At 36.7% G+C, this 25,880-nt stretch overlaps 1 protein-coding gene across 1 annotated transcript in view; it reads left to right on the top strand.

Annotated features, from left to right (window-relative positions):
- Positions 1-25,880, top strand: part of BTC (betacellulin) — a 52,111-nt gene that overhangs the window by 6,958 nt on the left and 19,273 nt on the right. The window contains exon 2 of the mRNA XM_037828973.1: positions 17,452-17,550. Coding sequence (XP_037684901.1) covers positions 17,452-17,550 — 99 coding nt within the window. The remainder of the gene's footprint in view (positions 1-17,451; positions 17,551-25,880) is intronic.

The following is a 25,880-nucleotide window of genomic DNA, read 5'->3' as shown; positions in this document are numbered from 1 at the left end:
AAAGCATTTTCATAGCATAATAGAAATTTTGAGCCACTTAATCTCATTTTTTTCTAAAAGGGCTTGTATTTTTCAACTGTCTCTTATTTGTTAACAGCTCCAGTTGTTAACAGGAATCCCTTCCAGTGTTTGAGAAGAAACTACTGAAGAAGGGATAGTTGAATAGTATCTTTTCAGCTTTGTTATTGTGTTTGAAAAATAATTCCATTAGAATTAATTGCATCTCTGAGGATTATGGGTGATGGAATATCGCCTTAATTTGTATGTGGTTATGATTCTTAAAATGACGAAGAAGACAATCCATAACTTCTTCCTTGCCAAAAGAAGGCAACTCCCTACAGTGACTTCACTCTGAGCAATGTCTTCATTTGCTGGCTTTCTAAAGACACACCATAACAACCTAAGCCTGGTGTCAGTTAATCATACATCTTGTTGATTTTAGTGCAGGCAGTTCCTGACTTACTAATGGTTTGTGTTCTGAAAGTTTGTGTTCATGTTGGATAGTTGGAACTCATATCACAAAATGTCCCTTTTAAGCAGTGATTGATGATTAGTGAGTAGGTTCTCAGGTCAGTTCACAAAAGGCTTTTTAACCCACAATGTACTTAGAGGATAAAACTAATTGTAATAATCTTATATGAAAGTCTATAAGTAAATGTAAATGGGATAGCAAAAAAAAATGTATTTGGTTTGAATATTTTATCTTTATAGTAATTGGTTTCTCTGTCTGCAAGGGCTTTGGAGAGTTGGAGTGAGGTAATTTCTCTAGTGCAGCTTGCATCTTTCACTCATTCAAGAAATATTTATTGAGTATCTATTATGAACAAAGGCACTATGTAATCCTTGCCAATGCTCAAATATATTTGCATGACAGAAGACACCTTCTTACTCAGGCCATTTATTCCTCAGAAAGGGGCTAAGAAGCAAGAGCCTCCATTGGGGTTAAGAGGTTGTGACTTTTGCCTCTTAGGTTTGCAAGCCAGGCACTGCTTTCTTAGGCAACCATTTAGAAATGTCACTCATATATACAAGTTAAAAATATTCTTAACTCACCTTTTCTGTGACAAGTGCAAAATACTTCAAATGAAGTAGTCCCCAGCATCCTTTTGAGATAAGCAACTTTCTTATGTAATGAAAAACCTACTGTGCAACCAAATTCTGGAGTTGCTAAAGTTATGCAGTGATTTAAACATCACGCACTGAGGTGATTTCCTGTTTTTTTTTATGCTGTTTTTTTTATTTAGCTAAACTTACCCTATATATAATAATAAAAATGATAATTTTTAAGTGTTTCCCACATGCCAAGCTGCTGTTGATCCTCACATCCTTTCTTAACCTGGGTTCCACAAGAGTGTTGTCATATAGCTATTTTTAGTGACTATTTTCTCAATTGTCCCAAGGAGGGTACATATTGAGTACTGTTATAGATGCATAGGAAAGAAGTTAAATCACTAGGTACAATGAAAGCCTCAGGGCATTAGGACTTAATTCTTTCTCTCAGGAAATCTAGTAGAGGAGGGCCGAATCTTCTTTAACCTCATTACATCCCTAGGAGGTAGGTGCTATTATTAATAACACAACTTTACAGATGAGGAAACTAACACTTTGAGAGATTAATTAACTTCTCCAGGTCATACCTCAGGGCTGGGACTCAAACTCTTGTCTGTATGACTCCAAAAGCTGTGCTCTCAATCTCACCCTATCCTGCCTTTATGCTTCTTATACTATGGATTCATCTGAAGAAGCAAAGGACTCTGGCTGATACTGGATCCACACAGAATCCATAGACCAGTTCGCCATGAATGCTCCTAAGTAAAATATAGGAGAAAAACAATTTGATTAAATTGGCCTTCCCAGGCATATTTGCATCTTAAAAAATAACTCTTGGCAGCTCAAATGAATCTCTAATTGCTAGAATCTAGAGAACTAAGATAGTTTTGTGTGGTTGGAGAGAGATGGAGTATTTAACTTCAATTCATATCAATTAGGCAGTAGCCTACTTTGATTACTAGCAGGGCCAAATCAAATAGGCATGAAGTACTTTGATTAATTCTTTACATTTTTTTCCTGTGGAGATGCAGTATATTATTTACCTGACCTATAAACTAGAGACATGAATCTCAAAACAGTAATGGGAAGTTTAACAATGATCTTATTCAGTCTTCTTGTTTCAGGGTGCCTGAGTCAGTTGAATATAACAGGATGAGTTACTAATAAGACATCTCTCTTTGCAAAATTATGAATTTATTTATTTATTTAGCCTTATTTACTTTTGAGGGGATGCATAAAGAGTGCCTGGAACATAGTAAGAGTTCAAAATATATTAGTAAAATGAATGAATGAATGCAGGTGCCTGTTGGTGGCAAATATGCCCAGTCATATAAAAGACAGCAGATTCAGTAAAGTAGACATTTCTATTTACTGTTGGCAAAACACTGGCTTATGATTCAGAGATGTCGTAGAAGAACATGTTTTCATCTCCTGTTTTATGGGACTTGCTGCTGAAAATGCTAGAGATCCTTTCTCAAAGAGGACTTTTGTTTTGCAAGAAGAAAGTCCACTTCTGTTTTTTACATTCTTTACTGGAGATTCAGACTGCCACATGCTTCTTACATCTATAGGTTTTTCTCAGTTGCCAATTTTGATACTAATTTTATGTAATGACGAGCTTTACAGTACCTCTCTGGCATTGGTAACAACACCCAACATCTTGAGATGAATCAGGCATACAAGGTGGCCTGCACTAGCAAAGTAAATGAAATATTTACAAGATAATTTTAATATTTTAAGGAATCTCACCAAAATGAAATTGTACCATTTAGTTGAATTATATAAATAATTGCCTTAATTAAAAATAAATAAAATTGTTATCTTAGAAGATTAGTTGAGGACACAATGCCAAAATTAAATATTAAATATCAGAAAAATTGAAAATAAATTATTTTAGAAAACTTTTCTTATGTGAAAATAATCTTTTTTTCATATTTTAAAGAGAAAACAACCATGCGTAAATACCAAGTTGTTCCGTAATAATTGTCTTGAATCTTGATTTCATTACTTAACCTCCCTGTGCCTTATTCTTTCATCTATATAATGATAATAATAATCCTACCTGTCACCTAGGGACACAGGGTCATCTTAAGGATAAGATCAGATAATGCAGGTAAAGATTTTAGCAGAAGAACTGGCAAGTAAGTGTTCCATAAATTACTCATATTCTCAACTTTGTGAATAGGTAGACAAAATTATAATTATTATGTAAGTGTTGTTGAAAAATGGAGAAATGGAATCAGTGTGTTCATTCAGCCAATTGGGGTTTTAGTGCTCATAATTTGATCAAAGGAAGTCTCCATAGTATTCACCACTGGAGGTAAACAAAGCAAAAAGATGGTAAACTGCCCTGTCATAAACATGCTTTCAAAAGGGTTCTGAACAGTTCCAGTAGAATGTAATCTCCATGATGGCAGGACTTTTTGTCTGCTTTGTTCACAGCTATATTTCTTGTGCCTAGAATGGTGGCCTATAAATAATAGATATTCAGTAAATATTTGTTGAACGAATGAATCTGTGTAGATAGCCCAGGAAGTCCTCCTAGAGCAGTAGCTTCTCGTAATGCATCACAAAGGATCTTAATGTAAACTTAGCAATTGTAGTTCATGCATATACACACACATGCACACATACACACACACTTTCCTAACTTCCATAATTAGAAACTAAGAACCCTGCACCTTTTCCCACAAATCTTTGTGTTTCATATTTAAGGGGTTTGGATTTGCTAACAGTGACTTACTTTTATTACATAGTTCCTTGCTGAGGTGGCAATTGTGCTTAGTTTTGCTGAGGAGGTTGACAATAAAGAGCTAGATTTGCTCATGAAGTGTAGTGTTGATTATCACATCAACAAAATATTAACTTATCCAAAAGCATGACTTTCCCATGGTGTAGTATTTGGTGGGAAGATGGGAAGTACTTTCTTCATTTCTAAGACACATAATAATGGGGAAGACAGATATAAAACTTTTTACTATTTTGAACTGTACTATTTTAAACTGTGTCTAATACTGTTTTAAAGTGTGTTTAATACTGGGATAATTGTCAAAGTGTAAGACATTGTCTTTCCAAAAAGAGTTTGCACTGTAGTGAATAAAAAAAATCGCCACAAATTTAAACACTGTGCAGTACTTCAATATTTAACAAAGTTTAAATTGCATAGTACAGACTAAATATGATCTTAAGAAGGAAAATTTATTATGGGCGGGACTGATTGTGGAAAATTCACCAAGGAAGTAGGCATTTGAGCCAGTTCTTCCATCATGGTGGTAAAGGGGAAAAAAAAATAGAAAATTTAGAAGATGGAGCATAGGATGAACAAGTTAACAATTACTTTGTGTGTGTGTGCAGAAGAGATCGAGGAGACCCAAATGCTTAGAACAAAGAGTTAATTTTGTATAGTATTAGAGTGAAATATTGACTAGATAAGGACCTGGTTTCCAGAATGAGGACATTAGTCAGTATCCTAAATTCTTGATGCAGCGCCATCTCTGCAGAATTTCCTAGGCATTGGAGCCATGGCGTTTTGTAATTTAGATAAATTCTTGCTTTTCATTACAAGTGAAGACTTTACCTTAAAATATTATGCCCTCTCCTATCCTGGGAAATTGTTTGAATACCATGAAAATATCCAGACTCCCTTTTCCCTTATTACCTGAAGCTTGGTGGAGAGTTAGCACTCTGATTTATGTTTTTTTTTTTCTCTTGCCCCTAGCCATGTACCACTAGATCTTCTAAGGCTGGGAATGGGTCATAATCAGGAGGTAGACCCAGACCCATCTTAGAGTAACTGAAGAACCTGGAAAAAAAGATTAATCCAAGATGACAAATTCAAGGCCATGTACTCATGACTGCACAATACTTAGAGAAAACCAAAAGGGAAAGAACTTCATTCTTCATTTTTTTCATCAAAAGTTTGCCCAAAACACCACCTTATTCTATGGCAATTCCATCTTTTAACATTAATGACCCAGTGTTTACTCTAACTTATGTCAGAGGGTCTCCTTGTGAATGGAATGATAATAGACAATGAGAAGCTATTGAGGCATTTTCAGTAGGGGTATAATACGTGAATGCAATGGTTTGACACTGATGTTAGAAGGCAGGATGGACCAGATGAGGAGAGACTGGAGAGTAAGGGGCAAGTAAGCAGGAAGCTGCTGCTATCTAGCCCAGAATATCTGGACCAGGGTAGTAACAATGTGAATGAAGAGAAAGGATGAAATTCAAAAAATGTTTCAAAGTAAGATATAATAGGATATAATGACAAGTCATGTGAAGGGAAGGAAGGAAAGAAAAACATTAAAGTTGTCTCCAAAACTGCTAACCCTAGAGAGAACAGAATTTATGGTACCATATTTTTTGAAAGAGAACTACTTTTTTTGGGGAGGATGTGACATGCTTTTGAGATAGTCATATGTCCTATGAGCATTTGGAAATATGAAATTTGGAGCCCAAATCTTGCTCTTCTCCTAAAGAATGTAAAATGTACAGCTTATGAGGCTTCTCCACAGACTGATTCAAGTCTGGTTGGGAATATCTCTAGGAATCTAAATTTTTAAAAGACTCTCCAAGAGAAGGGACAAATCTTCCTTATAGAATAATTTCAAATAATATATTAAGATACTCACTGTCTAGGAGGTGAAGTTTAATTACTTCATCTCTTTGAGAGTAGACTGAACTTAGTGACCCACTTCTGAAGAATACCTCATGAAGAGGAAAAAAATAGTAATTTTGCAATTTTGCATGGAGAAACCTGGTAATTACTACCTTAGCCATGTTATCAAGATTAACATCATCAGTGATGCCATGTGGATATCATGTACCCAATGCTGTGATGTGATGATGAGGACACTTCACCTCTGTAGTATTCTTTCCAAAAATCCATAACCCCAATTCAGTCAAGAGAAAAACATCAGATACATCCCAATCTAGGGACATTCTAATAAATACCTGACAATATACCTCAAATTGTCAAGGTCATGAGAAAGAAGGAAAGACTCTCAGAGAACCTGTCACAGATCAGATGAGACTAAGGATCCTGAAACTGAAAAAGGACATTAATGGAAAAACTGGTGAAAACCAAATAAAATCTTGAGTTTAGTTAATAGTACTGTATCATTGTTGGTTCCTTAGTTTTGATAAATGTACCACTGTAATGTAATATTAGAGGAAACTGAAACTGAGTGAGGGATGTACAGCAATGTTCATTATTTTGCAACTTTATGTAAATCTAAATTTATTCCAAAACAAAAATTTCACCCCCAACAAAATACTTTCATGGAGATTCCAATGACCAACTAGTTTGGAGAATCTCCTAGTAGGAAACTGTGCTATAAAATGGAAATGAATTATTTAGCAGACTATAATTTCAAATTCTAGCACAGTGCTTAGCATACTATACATCCTCTATAATATGTACGCAAACAATAAGTCCATGGATGCTTTGTGAGATTGAACGATATTATAAAAAAGAGAGTTGAGGATAGAGCCTTAGTGGCACACATATTTATGATGTGGGAGGCAGAAAAAAAGCTGGCAGAGGAAAGGGAAAAGAAAAGGATAAGTCAAGGAGCCAAGAGAGGAGGTGGATTTTAGATGGAAGATTTGAGAACGTCAACCATATCAAATACTGTGAAAATAAAGGAGGATGAGGCTCTATCCGAGGTCACTGGTAAGTGAGCTAGGAGGAAATGGTTGGTGTCCTTAAAAGGCCAGAGACAAGATATTGGGGGTAACTGGAAAAGCCGAATACTCATACAAAAGTGACTGGAATTTGGGTGGAAAAAGAAAGTTTTTAGTTTATGATAGCCAATTTCAAATATTTGATGTTGTCTTAGCAGACTTCCTCTGTATAGCTCAGAGGGCATGTCTTGGATTAACTAAAATTCCAGAAAGGCAGCTCTCACCATAATTCAGGAGGAATTTCCTCCCAAGTAGAGCTTTTTAAAGATGGAATCAGCTGCCTTAGGTGTGGTAAGTTTCCATGACTGGACATGGTTGTGGTCTGGACGGCACTTATGGGGAATTGTGTAGAGGTGATTCCTATGTAAGGAAGGAGATAGACTAAATGACCTCTGGGGTTCCTTATGTCTCTAAGAATCTACAATTATGTTCTCACACTTTGGGAATTCTTTGGAGGCCATAAGATACGGTTTCAAACCAAGAGGACCATCAGCAGATTTCTCTGGGAAAGATAGAAGTGTCAGGGCACTTGGAGACTTGGGAAGCCAATGGTGAAGAATTTTGAAAAAGAAATTACTTGAGTTTTCCCCCCAAAACTGAATTCAGTGACTGTGCCTTCTCATAATCCTTATCTTAGGCTATAGTACCAATTTCATGCCCCATCATCAGTTTTTGCCTTCAAATGCCCTGTACTCTTTATGTTTTACTCTCTATTAAGATAATAAATATAAGCTGGATCTTACTGCACAACTACACAACTATAACTAATAAATTATGTTGACAAAAATTTTCAAATGTTATTTCTGGAGACACTTATTTCCAGCATTGTAATCCTGTGGTAGAAGACTTCTGTGAGAAAATCCCCTATCCCTAACCATTTTTAGATAAATGACAGTCGTCTTGTAATGAAGGGTCAGAAGAGTGATTTAGATGCAAGATCAAAATACACATAGTAATAAGCTAAACTTCCCATTTGCTTTCTAAAAGCATAACAAAGGAAAGATACCCTATTTTCTCTTGAGATTTCTACCCAACAGTAGAAATCTATTAAATACTTGTTGAGTGGTTTTCTATTAAATACTTGTTAATTACTTGTTGAGTGGTTTTCTAGACTGGTGAAGTTCTTAATTGGGAATCTGTCTTTCAGGATGTGGTGAGTAAGCATTGCGAAGCTTCAACTGGAAAAATGTGGTGTGACTATTTGTTATTGAGTCTTATTTTCATAGGTCATACAGAAAATCAATTGGATTATTTCATAGTCACACCACACACGTCAAGAAGGCCCTTGTTTCCTAATACTTCTCTGTATAATTCTCCACTCCAGCTGGACAGCTTTACTCATTGTCTCCTAAACACACTAAGCTCATTTCTATGTCATGGCTTTTGGTTCAGTTCAGTTCCCAGATTCTTTGTGAAACTTTCCTTATGATTTCTCCAGCATAACACATTGCCTCTTTTTGTAATTCCAATAGAATATTCCTGGCACTTAGAGTATGCCTCCTAGTTTTTCTTTTTTAAATATATATATTTCTGGTCTCTCTAAAGAGTTTTATTGATAAAGATAATAATGGATTCATGTTAAGCTGAGTTGGCTTACTCTACCTCACTTTAAGAGCCTGAAATCTGGGTCTTTTTCAGGTTGGGTAAGCATCTACTCTGAATGTTCTATGTTCTTTTCTTTAACATTATTAAAGTTTGATGACTGTTCTCTCATGGGTCAGAGGCTGTGTTATCACTGTATCCAGAGGCTAACTTCACTATTCTTCCTCACTTTGCAATAGGATAATCCTTCAATAACAAATTATCCTCCTTCTTGCTTTCTTTACCTCTTCTCTCTGAGCTATTATGGAAATTCAGTAAGTCCAGAGCTTTTCATTTAAAGTACTACAATATCTGAGTGTCTGGTTTTGTCTGATCATAAAAGAATGGGAATCAGAAAGTCCAGTTTGACAAGTGATGATTTCTAAGAAACTAGCTGTAAGTTATTCTGGGGTTCTCATTCAATTTAGTCATTCTTGTCCCAGACTTAAAAGTAATGGTAAAAAAAAAAAAAAAAAAGATTGATTTGCTGGCAAATGCATTATTGTGGCGTTGACAGTCTTTAGATATATGAGTTTGTTTATGTACGACAGGTTGTTGAATTACTTCCCTCTCTGGGCTTTAAAAAAAACAAGATTGTGGACTGCTTTTATGAGTTAAAAAATTGATGTTATCCATCATTCCTAGCCTTTATCAAACACCAAGATATTGTTTCTACTGTTTGGAACAGTCTTCCATTGGAAGAGGAAGGAGTTCACATTTTATTTTCCTGATTTGAATGGACATCAACTATCTGTGAAGACCCTCTTAGTTTTTCTCTGCCTTTGTTTCTGCTTCTCCTCCTGTCTTGTAAAAATCCAGAAGCCTGTCCTGTATTTTTATAGAATAGGCAGTTTTCCAAGGATGTAATTTGAGAGACCTTGGAAAAACCCTCCTTGGCCTGGCATATCATTCTCCATAAAGATATCCTGATGCCTAAAATCCTCACTGTGGTCAGACAGAAATATCGTGCACCTGCTAAGAACCTTTCTGTTACCTTCTTTCTCTGTCTTGGTCACAGGTTGCTCCTCTCTTTAGATTTGGATGAAACACCATGCCCCAGGGCATACATTCTGGCCTCGTCACTTACGAACGGGTCAGAAGTTGAGGAAGTTAGCTCCCAGTGAGATGAATTTTGTCCATTGGGAACGAGGAGATGGAAGTAATGGGGAAAATGAATTCTGCCTTCATTCTTTCTTCTGTGGACTTCTTCAAATACAGTACATTGCATTCATTGCATTGCTTTGTCTCTTTGCTTCATTTCTTGTTTCCTTATTCTCAAAGTCCTGGACTTGTACCAATAAAGTGATAATGCCTTAATCTGTATCCCACAGATTGCTTTCTAGAAGATTCACATTGAGACACTCTTGATTTTTTGTTTTTTCTTCTGAGTTAAGCAACTTCTTTCCTTGCAGATTCTTTGGAAGCAAACACACAAAGGAAAATATGTTAAAGAATTATGTTCTTCTTGGGGTGGATTTAAAGCTTATGAAGATACTGGTTTATAGGAGAACAAAAGACAAAAAATATATAGAAAAGTAGATTTTTAAAAAAAAGAGGAAAGAGAATGCTAATATTTAACTTCACCTGCTTCACAATTTTTGCTTCAGACAACCTCAAGTCCAAAGTTAAACACAGAATAGCAGTATCATTTCCACCTCCTGGTTTGTTTTTTTTTTTTCCAACTCCAATTTGGATGTGTCCTCTTTCAGAATTTGGAAAATATTTCTGCTTGTGTATAGAATGCATACTCAAGATTCTGTCTTTCTTCTTGACAATAAGATATAATGCAGAAATTCCCCAAATGCTTATAATTTTTACTCCATAGCTTTGATTAAAACTTAAAAGAAATTAACAACTTTCATTTTTCAGAAATTGGAGATATGATTTATAATCTACTTCATTGTTCTTTATTGCTATCTAAGATCTGATTTTAGCTGCTATATTTGTATTGTTGAATCACTTAACCAACTCACTGAATCAGTAATCCTGATTGACAAAAACAGTAGCCTGAGTCACTGGTAGAACTGTACTGAGAATACAAAGAACCATACATGTAGAAGATGCTGTATTTCTATTAATCAGCTGAGGCATATTCCCATCAAATCTCTTTTAAAACAGGAAAGAAACAGCATGTGGTAAAACCAAAATACAGTTTTATCTTTCTGAAAATATACATAGAAACACACTGTAGAAATATGTATATTTATCTTTTGTAGTTTATACCATAAACATATTTTTGACACAAACCAAATCATGCTATAAATATAGAAATTTGTCAATATCCATTCATGAGAGTGAGAATCTATTGTTTTACAGGAGTAATTAGAATTCCTTTTTTACTTTAGGTGTCTTGTAGATGTTATTTTATTGAGTGCCTAATCTGTGCTATGCATAACCAAGGTTAAAAATTCACATATTTTTTCCTTTCTTTAGATGCAAAGCTAAATCTTCACAACAGCCATATAATTAAATATTACTGGCCTCAGTTTACAAGTGGGGACTTGGAAGTTCAATGGCTGAGTAACTTAATCACAATCACATGGCTAGTAATCAAAAGGTAGATCCAGGACTCAAAGCCAATTGTATTAGACTCCAAACCTTCCCTTTCCCCATTTATTTATACTGTTTCCTTCTAATATAAATGAAACTTCAGGCATTTGACTATGAAATATTCTTCCAATTTCTGCTTACATTCTTTGGTTTACAAATTCTCCTTTGATTTACAGCTGGATTTTCTAATGGCGTGTGGTTCAAATCTTAAAATTAAATTGATGTGATATGACAAGAAATCATTGGATGTAGTAGACACAAGTAGAGGTTTGCCATGCATCTACGATGATGTCCTAAATCATCAGAATAGAGTTGAGTGGACATTTTGGGATAATGTTATATTTAATTTTAAAATATAAAATGCACTTGGCTTTAAAAACGGAAAATTCAGCTCAGAGATGAGGCAAATACAACATATATGACTGTTTAGGTTGATCTCATGTGATCTTTTTAAATAGTTGACCCAGCTGGTGGACTACTTACCTCAGCATTAGCAGTAATTTTGAGACAGCGTGTCATGCTCCTTGTCAGGCCGCATTTTTTGAATGCTTGTATTGTTCCCACTGACTTCATTTCCCATGCTGGCTGATGGGGATAATACATTAATATATTCTGTAATTTTTAACTTGAGAACCTCAAAGTGCCTAAAAGTAAATGGAGCTTTGACTCACTGAAGGAGAATTGGGTTTCTTTCCTTTTATTTTTTTCCTTCATTTTGTGAGTGGACTTGATATTTAAAACCCCACCCCAGAAGACTTTATTTCCAGTCACTTGGCAAGTGCAGTTAACTTAGTATTATTTTGTTTTATTTTGCTTTTATTGTTTTAATGCAGCTGAGAAATTCTGTAGGTCATGTGAAGCAGGGAGGTATGGATAATAGGTTGAATGAAAGAACCAGAAAACAAAAAGATTGTGAAAGATTAGAATGGTAGGTGAAATCTAACACAATAACATTTAAAAGGGACAAATAAATGTAAAAAACAAACAAACAAACAAACAAAAAGAAACAACAAAAAAGCATGTGCTTAGGTAAAAAAGAAAAAAATTAAACAAAACAGAACAGCAATAACAAAAAGAAAAAAAACAAGCCCATAAATACATGCTTCCCAGCAGTACAAGAGATTTTGGAGTTCCATTTTATTGTTAGCAGAATAAAACCCAGTATTTAATGTCACAGCCAAAAATGAGTGGTATACTATGAGGCTGCATTAATTACCAAAAATATGGTGCCCACAACATGGGAGCTGAAAGCCCCCACACTATTCCGTCTTTGCCAGACCATGTGGAATGGCACTTTATTTCAACTTTGCATTTAGGAGAAGATGACAAGGCTGATGAAGGGTCTTGATGATGTCAGATTAAATATGGTCAAAGTAATCACGATGTAGAGCCTGAAGAACCGAATTCCTTTCAGAGGGATAGCTGGCTTCAAATGTATGAGAATCTGTCATGTGAAAAAGAGATCAGACTTATTCTAGTTGATTCCAAAGAGCAGAGTAAAATTGTGGGAAGACAAAACCAGCTAAACATTAGGAAGCATTTCAAAGCATTAGAAATAGGTGCTTAATAATTTTTTGAGTGAATGAATGAGTAACTGCAAGTGAAAGAATGAATGAATGGTCTCATTGAAACTGGGTGCCTTGGAAGAGAGTGGAGTCTCTGTACTGAAATTTTAAAGGTGGGCTTGATGAACTCTACCAGGGCATGAGAGTTGGACAGTGGGAGAGTTAGATTTTAATACCTCTAAGTTTCTTACTAATTTTGAAATTTAATGTAATTTGTGACTTTTTTGAATGGAAATCTTATTGTTTTACATATTTAACTACCCTATTTTCTTTCATCTTCTGTAAAATACAACCCAGGCTTTTTCTGGTAGACATAATGATTCTATCAATGTATAATCCTTAAAAATTATTTTAATGTTATTATAGTTCATCTTCATGGATTAGGTTATGGGATGAGATGGGGACCTATGATCCTAGTTTTTCTTGAGGAAACAGGTTAGAATGGTTTGTTATTTAGCTCAAGGTCACAGGGTGAATTAATTACCAAGTCCTTTGATCTTTCCACAAAACAGTGGTACCTTCCCTAAAGAAAATTTTTAAGAAGCCAAAATTTGAGTCTATGAGGCTACGAAATTGATTCGATTATAGGATTATGTTCAAAATGAAAGTCATACTTTGGATAAACTGTGTGTAAATCCCATTGGAGAGAATTACAGTGGTCTCAATTTGGTCAATTATCCCCTCTACCCAGGGGAACTTGGACTGGAGACGTTTTTGATTTTCATGGCTCAGGGGTTTGGGAGTGGGGCTGGGGAGGAGGTAGGATGCTACTGGCATCTAGTGGGCAAAGGCCAGGGATGCTGCTAAACATCCTATCATGCACGGCCTCCCACCACAAAGAATTATCCAAAGCAAAATGTCAACAGTGCCAAGGCTGAGAAATCCATTGTAGCCATTTGAGATTTCTCATTCATTTTAAACCAGAACTTGGATTTCTTTAACAGTGACATGAGAAATAATATAAAAAAATGAAGTAAGATGTATAGACTATAAAATATGTTTAAGCTCTTATTTTTCAAAGACTATCCATTCACTTAAAATAAAGATATTTTTTCCAGAGTGACTGATTTTAACTTCAAAGGGCTAAAAATTGCAGAAGAGGTCCTGCTTTGTAGGCTAACCTTCCTATCTTTCCTCTGAACTGCAACTTTTTCTGCCACTATCAGTTATTCATTACCTCTCTCCTGTACCTTTGACTTCTTCCTATCGATATCTCCCATCTTAAAAAAAAAAACAACTCCATTTTTGGGGGTATGTACTGAGTAATCTCCTCCCTTTCTTTCTCAGACCAATGTATTCAGAGTAGTCTACATTATCTGCACACTCTTCATGCCATTATCTCTGGCATGATATTGCTATTGCTTTCCTGAATGTCAAATCCGGTGCATGCTTTTCAGTTTTTACCTTTAATTCTTTGCTGATTATTACACTGTTTATCAGTTTCTTCTTGAAAAACTCTCTTCGCTTAAGTCTGTGGCTGCTTCTTCCCAGTCTCCCTTGAGTACTTTCTGTCTGCATCCTTTTGATATACTTCAGGACTCTGTCCCTGTATTAGTTAGGCTTCTCTAGGGAAACAGTATCAACAAGAGATATCTATAAATATAATGTTTTATAAAAGTGTCTCACGCAACTGTGGGTATGCACGAGTCCAAATTTCATAGGGCAGGCAGCAAACTGGCAACTCAGATGAACATGTTCAATGAACTCCTCAGGAACAAACTGGCAACTTCAATGAACTCCTCAGGAAACACTTCGCTGATTAGCTGAAGAAGAAGTGAAGGTCCCCTATCTGTTTCACTTAAAAAATCTTCAACTGATTGGATTAAACCCAGCAGACTGAATTCTCTCATTGTGGAAGACACGCCCTTTGTTGATGTAATCAGTGACAGCTGCGGCCAATTGACTGATGAGTTAATAAACCAGCCTTCTGGTTAATTAACCAGCCACAAATGTCCTTGCAGTAACGGTTAGGCCAGTGCTTGCTTGACCAGACACCTGGGCACCATCACCTGGCCAAGTTGAAATCACAGTCTTGAATCGGCTTTCTTTTTTCACAGTGTTTTTTGAGAGATCCACTACCTTGGCTTTCAATACCAACTCATTTTCCATGACTCTAAAATATAGAATCTCTGGTTTGACTGTTTCAGAATTCCAGATCTATATATCCATCTACTATCTCCTAGATAGCCCACTGCCATCTTAAATTCAGAATAACCCAAACTGCTTTTTTCTCTCCCTACACAACCTGTTGGTCTTCCTGTATACTTTGTATCTTAATGATTGGTACAACCACCCAGCCAGTACTCCTTTTTTCCTCACTCCCCTCCCTATTCTACCAGTTACCACGTCTTTTTTTATTTTACCTTGTGAATATCTCTTATATTTATTTCTTCTCCATATCCAGTGCTAACACCTTTGTTTAGCTGTGTCTGAATTAGATTACTGAAATCGTCTCCTAAATATTTTCCCTGCTTCCCATTTCCTCCATTTCAATCTATTACTCATACTGGTACTAAAGCAAACTTTTCAAATTGAAAAAAAAATTAGTTATGTTGCTTCTCATTTAAAAACTCTTCAGCGATGCCATCTTAGCCACATGATAGAATCAAAACCAACTAAAACCAATTTATAGGCCTTCTGTTACCTACTTGCTTGTCAGTGTTCCAGCCTCCTTTTCATTACACCACCACTCACACTCCAAATGAGCTAGGCAATTAGGTTATTTCATGCCTTCATGTCTTTCTTACAAATTGTCCCTTTTGTTTAGACTGCCCCCCCACTCTCTGTCTTTTTAACTACAACTTTATTCATCCTTTTTTTAAAATTAATTTTTATTTTTAACAAAGTGGTAAATACATATATATGGAAAAAAATAATGGGGTACCAAAAGGTTGATAACAAAAAAATCGCAGGCCTTTGCACCATGCCTTCCTACCTCGCACCTCTCTGGAGGCAACCACTTTGACTCTTTTAGATGTCTCTTCTGGTATTCATGTAAGTATTCCTAAAGAATTCTCTTACAATGTTCCCTTCTGTCTCAATCCCACTATGTTGACCACAGAGGTGATACTCAAAACTTTCAAGAACTGGCACAACATGGACACTGATCAGTTAGAACAAATTTCCTCACATGGGTGTATGGAGGCTAATTATTGGCCCTGATTTTTATGACAACTTTTTGGTGAATTGTTCATATTTACATTATTGTAACTATGTAATTATTGCCCACTGCTGAACCAAATAGTATATTTTGACCATGTTCTCTTGTTTACATAATTTTTGTTTTCTAGAAGCTATTAACTGACTCTTTAAAAAATCATCATAAACGTCATCTCCTCTATGAAGTCTTCCCTGCTAAGCAAAGCAGATTCTCCATCATCTGTGTTAATCCTGTTTCCTCCGTCATTGTGCTTTTTACATAATACGTTAAAGATTTGTGTGACTTTCTTACCAGAATGTGAGCTTCTTGAAATTAGTGATAATATCTATTACCTTTAAACCTTAAATATTTTGCACCAGTGTCAAACACATAGTGCTTAATAAATATTTGTTGAATTGAGAGTGTCCTTTCTCTTTGAAGCAGTCTTTAGAATTTAGTAGATGGCTTTGTGAATATTTCTCTGATTTCAGAGCCCCTTCAAAAAGGATCACAAACTCAAATGCGTATCAGGACCAGGCAGTTAAAATGAGTGAAGTAAGCCTGCTGGGGATGTAACATTTAAAGGAGCCACCAACCAGTTGTTGCCAGGAAGGAGCTCCTAGATCTGTGTTGCTAGACCTTCTGCCACTTCAATGGAAGCAGAAAACCAAGGTTTAATGTGAACTATCTTGATTTGATTTTTAAGAACCGTGCAGACCAAAAAACAGCTTTTTAGGCTAGATTTGGCTCACAGGCCACCATCTTATTATCTGACAATTGCTGGGGTGGGGGAGAGGAGAAACAGCACAAACTACCCCAGTGTGCTCTACTTGGGGCCTTATTTGACTGAGGATGCTCTTCCCCTGGGGTCAGCCTCTCTGAGGATGGTGACTTTCTTTCACCAATTGATAAGACACCTGCAGATGGAGTGAGCCTCAGCAGAAACGAGCCAGGACCTCAGGCCCCAGCTGTCAGAATATGCAGAGGCCCAGACAAGGTTTCAATGGAATCGGAATCCCTCTTTTAGGTGCAAGTGGGGAATCACGGGTTAAATTATAAGTGATAGTGTCAAAGAGTGGGGTGAGACTAAAAATTGTATACTATGTGTTAAGCATAAGCTTTCACTTACGTTATTTAAATTATTTTTTGTGATCACCTTGAGAAGGAAGGAATCACCATCTCTAGTTTGCAGCTGTTGAATCTGCATTACATTGACAGGGTTTCATTTGTTTGTTTGTATGTTTTTCTGCTCTCACCACTTTTATCCAACATTATATTGGAGGTTCCAGCCAGGGCAATTGCAAAAGAAAAAGAAATAACGCTTACATTGGGAGGTCCTGGGTGATAATTTGCCTCTGGTTTGTTCTAAGCATAAAAGGAGAGGGAACAGGTATTAGGAGAAAAGGTGTGAAAATCTGGAAATTGGCTGGCCAAAGTATGAGCTTAAAAATTTTTTTTTAAATCATTTGTTTTCTTATTGCAACAACAAAAAATATGCTTGTTGCAGAAAAGTTAGAACATGCAAATAAGCAAAATTAAGAAGAAAGTCTACTCCTAACGAGTATCTATCTACTTGCCCACATTTTTGCCTATCTATTATCAGGATATTCTTCCCCTCCTTTCCCCTCCCCTCCCCTCCTCTCCCTTCCTCACAAATGCAAAGTTAGATGTCAGTGATGCTGGCTTGAGAATTCTGTCTTCAGCACTGAACTAAACATGCTGACCTGTGCACCCCTTCCTTGCTATGGGGGAATGACTTGGAAATGGAACACACAGCTTATTGTCCCATCCATGGGTCATGGATTTGATAAAAGTATTTTGCATTAAGCAAATTTTCACATTTTCAAGTTTGTTTTTTGTTCTGTTTTGAATTTGAAGGTCTAGTGATCCTCCACTGTGTTGTGGCAGATGGGAATTCAACCAGAAGACCTGAAACTGAAGGCTTTCTCTGTGGAGATCCAGGAGAAAACTGTGCAGGTAATGCTCAACAAGTGATCCATTTGTATTTTAGCAGCTTCATATTCAATCTCAGAAAGAAAGTAGATCTCCCCTAATCTTTCAATAATAATAGTAATCATAAAACTTGGTAATGTTTTGAGCACTCACTCATGTGTAAGGCACTAAGCTAAGTGCTTTACATAGTTACTCATTTCATTTCTCACACAAACCCTTTGAGTTAGTTAATATTCTTTTGCTTTGTTTATCAAAGGCCACATATCTAGTAAATGGAAAATCTGGAACTCAAATTCGGGTCTTTCTGATTCTAGTGCTTCCACTCTTAACTACTGTGCCAGTTTGAATGTATTGTGTTCCCCAAATGCCATTATCTTTGTAGTCTTGTGGGTCAGACTTTTGGTGCTGATTAGATTTGCTTGGAATGTGCCCCACCCAGCTGTGGGTGGTGACTGGTGGGATAGTCCCATGGAGGCGTGGCCCTGCCCATTCAGGGCGGGCCTTGATCAGGGGAGCCATATAAACGTGCTGACTCAGAGAGACTGAATGGAGTGCAGCTGTGAGTGACGTTTTGAAGAGGAGCAAGCTTGCTAGAGAGGAATGTCCTGGGAGGAAGCCATTTTGAAACCAGAACTTTGGAGCAGACGCCAGCCACGTGCCTTCCCAGCTAACAGAGGTTTTCCGGACGCCATTGGCCATCCTCCAGTGAAGGTACCCGATTGCTGATGTGTTACCTTGGATGTTTTGTGGCCTTAAGACTGTAACTGTATAGCCAAATAAACCCCCATTTTATAAAAGCCTATCCATCTCTGGTGTTTTGCATTCCGCAGCATTAGCAAACTAGAACAACTAGTATATGATTTTGGGTGTTGCAGATGTGCTCCATATTCTAGCATGTGATATCTTCTACTGGATTCATGAAAAGTTGACATATTCTGTTCAACTTTAAAGTCTTTTTCTCTATTCCCTAATTGAAAAGAAGGGAAGAAGGAAATGGTTTAATTTAATTTATCTTGGAGATGCTTGAATTCGTATTTTCAAAGTTTATTAGTCTAAAGCAAGAGCCAGCCTTAATAAAGAGTCAGATGATAAATGTTTTAGTCTTTGTGGCCAAAGAGGTCTTTGCTGCAACTACTCAGCTCTGCCATTGTAGCGCAGCAGCAACCATCAACACTATGCAACTGAATTGGTGTGGTTGTGTTGCAATAAGACTTTATTTAGAAAATCAGGGGTTGGGTAAGATTTGATCCACAGACTGTAGTTTGCTGACCCTTTAAGATTCTGTCTGTCCTATGTAGGTTGTTTTGTTTGGTTTAGTCTTCTACTAGGATTGTTTCTGATTAAAACAAACAAACAAACAACAAAAGAACACACAGGCCAATTCAGAGTAGGGTGGAGTGGAACAAAGCCTACTGTGTTCCTTGGAAACTTCTCTGAGCTGCACTGTGGGAATGAGGTGATAGACACTAAGTGCTCCTTTCCTAGTTCCCTGGAGAAGTTGTAACTAAGCCAGGAATATACTGGGCAAGTCATCCTGATATGAATCATCCGTTCCAGTCCAATCTTCCTTTCTTCCCTTGCACTAGTGGGTGGCTTGGAAGGTGCTCATAGGCTGTGGAACCCAGTGGTGTCTTAGGTCATGCGTATATTTACCTTGTCAGCCATGTAGGGAGAAGAACAAGGTCTTTATGCATGTGCCTGTTTTTCCTCAGTCTGGTTTTAAATGTTTTAAATGATGGCAGTTTTCACATTTCCCTTGAGAGAGTCTTCCATAATCCAATGACTGACAGTGTTCAAAATCTTCTTCATCATTCTAAATGTGTTTTCTAATTTTTCTATGTGCTACAAATGGATACTGTTTTCATATTTCTCTCTAAAACTCTATGACAGGAAAAAGAAGTCTAGGAGAATCCCTGAACAGAACAATCCCCAGCCCCCACTCCAAGCCTTTGTGTTACCTTAGGCACCTTTCTGCTTTCAGCACAAAAATTTCCTCCTTCAAAGATTGTACCCATAGGATGAAGATCTTTTCATCTTCATGTTTCCTATAGTGATATGTTGCCTCTCCGACTGGCCAGTGTGCCATATGCATAGTCAACCATTGTACACAATCGTCAGCCGTTGAATCAAAGCCAATTTCCCTGAGAGGATAGAGACTCCAAAATATGATGTATAGCTTTAGTTTTTAAATCAGAACACTTGTTTTGCATAATTAACATAATTTTTAGGCTCTAATATTCTTCACCAGTTCTACTTTGGAGAATTAATGAGAAACTGTTTTGTTTGTTCACCCAGCTCGTCTGTAACTTTCTCTGAACATTGCCCAAATAATTGTCCTCAGTTAGACCTTCCTTTCTCAGACATGGGCCTAGGAACAAGGCCCACATAATTCTTTTTGTGTGTGTTTTCTGCTTTCTGCATGCAGCTTCTGTAAAAAGCCAAATTTATTGATCTCTGATGCTTTTTTCACCATCAGTTTTTATTTCTTCTGCATTTCACTCTCATTTAGGAGTTTATGTCCACATTTCTAAATCTTATGGCTATTTTAGTAACATTATTAGCACATTTAAAACACAACTATATTAATGATTTGGTGGAGGATTAGAGTTTGTTTAGATACCAAAATAATATTTTTATGTCAAGTGATGGTTTTGGGTGCTTCTGTATTGGGTATAGAATGCTTTTGCAAATGGGCTTAGAAATATAGTCATTTTTTTTTCCTATTTGAGAAATGTTACCTGGAGACGGATAGAAGACAGACTTAAACATGACCATATTTTGGATAATGCTGAGGAATTCAGTGAAGAGCTAGCAATATTACTTGTTTCTTTTGTTTACCCTTCTTTTCATTCCTAGTAGCCTATTTTTAAAAAGAAAGTTTCAAAGATGGTGAAAATTCATTGATTTCATTTTGAAAATGTTCATCAAGATTTTTTTAATTCATTAGAATTCCTTTGGGCTTCCAAACTTTTGTGGCATTTAGAGTAGCGTTATTCATATTGACATTCCCCTTCACGTTAGCAGGCTAGAAATAACTGCATTGCCTCATAATCTCAGCTAAAAGCAAAAGGTGGTCTATGTTAAGTCTGTTTAAACTTGGATTTTCAGAATCTAAGCTAGATGGGCTTGTTCTTTTTTTTTTTTTTTAATTAAATTCAGTTTTATTGAAATACATTCACACACCATACAATCATCCATGATATACAATCCACTGTCCACAGTATGATAACATAGTTATGCGTTCATCACCACAATCTATCTCTGAACATTTTCCTTACATCAGAAAGAACCAGAACAAGAATAAAAAATAAAAGTGAAAAAAAAACACCCAAATCATCCCCCCATCCCACCCCATTTGTCCTTTAGTTTTTGTCCCCATTCCTCCACTCATCCATACACTAGATAAAGGGGGTGTGATCCACAAGGTCTTCACAATCACACTGTCACCCCTTGTACTCTACATTATTATATAATTGTCTTCAGGAGTCCAGACTGCTGGGTTGGAGTTTGGTAGTTTCAGGTATTTACTTCTAGCTATTCCAATACATTAAAGCCTAAGAGGTGTTATCTATATAGTGCATAAGAATGTCCACCAGAGTGACCTCTCGACTCCATTTGGAATCTCTCAGCCACTGAAACTATTTCGTCTCATTTTGCATCCCCCTTTTGGTCAAGAAGATACTCTCAGTCCCACGATGCCGGGTCCGCATTCATCCCCGGGAGTCATAATCTGCGTTGCCAGGGAGATTTACACCCCTGGGAGTCAGGTCCCACGTAGGGGGGAGGGCAGCGAGTTCACCTGTCGAGATGGCTCAGTTAGAGAGAGAGAGGGCCACGTCTGAGCAACAAAGAGGTACTCAGGGGGAGACTCTTAGGCACCATTAGATACAACTTTAGACTCTCCTTTGTGGTAATGAGCTTCATAAGGGCAAGTCCCATACTCAAGGGCTCAGCACATCAAACCACCAGTCCCAATGTTTGTAACAACATATGCTAGGGGATCAGCATCTCAAAGTTTAGAGATAGGCCTTACAATTCAGGGATAGAGTTAACTGCTGTAAGAGCTTACAATCTAGGGACTATTACAATTATTGTGTCCACGTTAGGCTGTGTTCTAAGATTCAATTCTGAGTTTACACATTGTAGTTAGTCCATATTGGTGAGGCATCATCCTTCTCACCATGCTTTCTCCAACACTTTTACTCCTATATATATTTTTTCCTACAATTTTATAGAGTTATATTCACATACCATACATTTATCCACAGTGTACAATCAGTTGTTCATGGTATCATCATAAAGTTGTACATTTATCACCACAATCAGCATCCGAACATACTGATTACTACAAGAAAAATTGTTTTCTTTCTTTTCAGCAATAAGAAAAAATGTTAAAAAGAAAAACAACATGTCATACAATACAATACACTATCAAGGACAGCAAACAACACCACTACCAAGAATCCCACATTACTCCCCTATATCCCCCTCTCATATACATTTAGCATTGGCGTATTGCCTTTGTTACATTTAATGGAGGTATATTACAATGTTACTGTTGACCATAGACTCCAGTTTGCTTTGATTATGTTTTTTCCTGAATACCATCCCTTATTCAAATTTCTACATGGTTGACATTCATTTGCTTTCCCACATGCAAAAACATTTTTATATTTGTATATTTAGTAACAGTCATTGGCCACTCCAGTTTTTGCCACGTTATACAGTCCCGGTCTTTATCATCTATCTTTACCTCTGGTGTCATACATTCTCCTATCCCACCTCTTTCAGCTTTACTCACAGACATCTTTGTTCAGTGTACTTACAATACCGTGCTACCATCACACAGTATTATGCTATCTATTTCTGGATCTATGCAATCAATCCTAAACATTCTGTAGTCCTTCAGCATCAAATGGCTGATCTCTGCCCTCTTTCTATCTCCTGGTCGCCTGTTTGTCAGCTTTTAACTCCCAAAGTTTGTTCATTAATGTCTGTTCATATTAGTGAGACCATACAGAATCTGTCCTTTTGTTTCTGGCTAACTTCACTCAACATAATGTCCTCAAGGTTCATCCACATTATTACGTGATCCATGTCTTTGTTCTGTCTTACAGCTGCATAATATTCCATCATGTGTATATACCACAGTTTGTTTATCCACTCGTCCTTCGATGGACATTTGGGCTGTTTCCATCTCTTGGCAATTGTGAATAATGCTGCAATAAACATTGGTTTACAAATGTCTGTTTGTGTCTTGAGTTTCAGTTCCTCTGAGTATATACCCAGCAATGGAATAGCTGGGTCATATGGCAAATCTATATTTAGCTTCCTGAGGAACCTCCACACTGTCTTCCAGAGTGGTTGCACCAGTCTACATTCCCACCAACAATGAATAAGTGTGCCTCTTTCTCCACATCCTCTCCAGCACTTGTCATTTTCTGTTTTTTGGATAATGGCCATTCTGGTAGGTGTGAGATGGTATCTCATTGTGGTTTTGATTTGCATTTCCTTAATAGCCAGTGAAGTTGAGCATTTTTTCATATGCTTTTGAGCCATTTGTATTTCCTCTTCAGAAAAATGTCTGTTCATGTCTTTTGCCCATTTTTTAATTGGATTGTTTGTCTTTCTGTTATTGAGATGCAGGATTGCTTTATATATTCGGGATATTAAACCCTTATCTGATATGTGGTTTCCAAATATCATCTCCCATTGTGTAGGTTGCCTTTTGACTTTTCTGACAAAGTCCTTTGATGTACAAAAGTGTTTAATTTTGAGGAGATCCCATTTGTCTATTTGTTCTTTGGTTGCTCGTGCCTTGGGTGTGAAGTCTAAGAAACCACCTCCTTTCACAAGATCTCTAAGATACGGCCCTACATTTTCTTCTAAGAGTTTTATGGTCTTGGTGCTAATGTTTAGATCTTTGATCCACTTTGAGTTAATTTTGGAATAAGGTGTGAGATGGACATCCTCTTTCATTCTTTTGGAAATGGATATCCAGTTCTCCAAACACCATTTATTGAACAGGCTGCTCTTTCCCAGTTGCTTCGGCTTCACTGCCTTATCAAAGATCAGTTGTCCATAGATGTGAGGGTCTACTTCTGAACACTCAATTTGATTCCATTGATCAGTATATCTGTCCTTATGCCAGTACCATGCTGTTTTGAGCACTGTAGCTTTGTAATATGCTTCAAAGTCAGGTAGTGTGAGACCTCCCACTTCACTCCTCTTTCTCAAGACATTTTTGGCTATTCGGGGCAACTTACCCTTCCAAATAAATTTAGTTATTGGTTTTTCTATTTCTGTAAAGTAAGTTGTTGGGATTTGAATTGGTATTGCATTGAATCTGTAAATCGGTTTAGGTAAAATTGCCATCTTAACTATATTTAGTCTTCCAATCCATGAACATGGTATGTTCTTCCATTTTTTCAGGTCTTGTTCAATTTCTTTTAGCAGTTTCTTATAGTTTTCTATGTAAAGGTCTTTTGTGTCCTTGGTTAAGTTTATTCCTAAATACTTGATTCTTTTGGTTGCTATTGTAAATGGGATTTTTTTCTTGATTTCCTCCTCTTGTTGCACATTACTTGTGTATAGGAACACTACAGATTTTTGCGTGTTGATCTTGTAACCTGCTACTTTGCTGTATTCATTGACTAGTTCTAGTAGCTTTGCTGTAGATTTTTCTGGATTTCCTACATATAGAATCATGTCATCTGCAAATAGTGAAAGTTTTACTTCTTCCTCTCCAATTTGGATGCCTTTTATTTCTTTTTCTTGCCTAATTGCTCTAGCTAGAACTTCCAGCACAATGTTGAATAGCAATGGTGATAGTGGGCATCCCTGTCTTGTTCCTGATCTTAGAGGAAAAGCTTTCAGTCTCTCCCCATTGAGTGTGATGTTAGCTGTGGGTTTTTCATATATTGCCTTTATCATATTGAAAAAGTTCCCTTCTATTCCTATCCTTTGAAGTGTTTTCATCAGGAAAGGATGTTGAATTTTGTCAAATGCCTTTTCTGCATCAATCGAGATGATCATGTGGTTCTTCTGCTTTGATTTATTGATGTGGTGTATTACATTAATTGATTTTCTTGTGTTGAACCAGCCTTGCATACCTGGAATAAATCCTACCTGGTCGTGGTGTATAATTCTTTTAATGTGCTGCTGGATTCGATTTGCGAGTATTTTGTTGAGGATTTTTGCGTCTATATTCATTAAAGAAATTGGTCTATAATTTTCTTTTTTTGTAGTATCTTTGCCTGGTTTTGGTATTAGGGTGATGTTGGCTTCATAGAAAGAGTTAGGTAGCTTTCCCTCTTCTTCAATTTTTTTGAAGAGATTGAGCAGGATTGGTGCTAATTCGTTCTTGAATGATTGGTAGAATTCACATGTGAAACCATCTGGTCCTGGGCTTTTCCTTTTTGGGAGCTTTTTGATGACTAATTCAATCTCTTTACTTGTGATTGGTTTGTTGAGGTCATCTATTTCTTCTTGAGTTAATGTTGGTTGTTTATGCTTTTCTAGGAAGTTGTCCATTTCATCTAAGTTGTCTAGTTTATTAGCATATAGTTGCTCATAGTATCTTCTCATTATCTCCTTAATTTCTGCAGGGTCGGTAGTTATATTTCCTTTCCCATTTCTGATTGCATTTATTTGCATCTGCTCTCTCTTTTTTTTTGTTAGCCTAGCCAGTGGTCCATCGATTTTATTGATTTTCTCAAAGAACCAACTTCTGGTTTTGTTGATTCTCTCTATTGTTTTCCTGTTCTCAATTGCATTTATTTCTGCTCTAATCTTTGTTATTTCTTCCCTTCTGCTTGCTTTGGGGTTAGTTTGCTGTTCTTTCTCTAATTCCTCCAGGTGAGCAGTTAACTCTTCAATTTTTGCCCTCTCTTCTCTTTTAATATAGGCATTTAGGGCAATAAATTTCCCTCTCAGCACCGCCTTTGCTGCATCCCATAAGTTTTGATAAGTTGTGTTTTCATTGTCATTTGCCTCGAGGTATTTACTAATTTCTCTTGTAATTTCTTCCTTTACCCACTGGTTTTCTAAGAGGGTGTTGTTTAGCCTCCATATGTTTGTGAATTTTATGACCTTCTGCCTTTTATTTATTTCCAACTTCATTCCATTGTGGTCTGAGAAAGTGTTTTGTATAATATCAATATTTTTAAATTTGTTGAGACTTGCTTTGTGACCCAACATGTGTTCTATCCTAGAGAATGTTCCATGAGCACTTGAGAAAAAAGTGTATCCTGCTGTTGTTGGATGTAGTGTTCTATAAATGTCTGTCAAGTCTAGTTCATTTATCATACAATTCAACATCTCTGTTTCTTTAGTGATCCTCTGTCTAGATGTTC

Source organism: Choloepus didactylus, chromosome 3 (genome assembly GCF_015220235.1).
Source record: "Choloepus didactylus isolate mChoDid1 chromosome 3, mChoDid1.pri, whole genome shotgun sequence".
Classification (NCBI taxonomy): Eukaryota; Metazoa; Chordata; class Mammalia; order Pilosa; family Megalonychidae; genus Choloepus; species Choloepus didactylus.
This window is presented reverse-complemented; position numbering and strand designations above follow the sequence as displayed.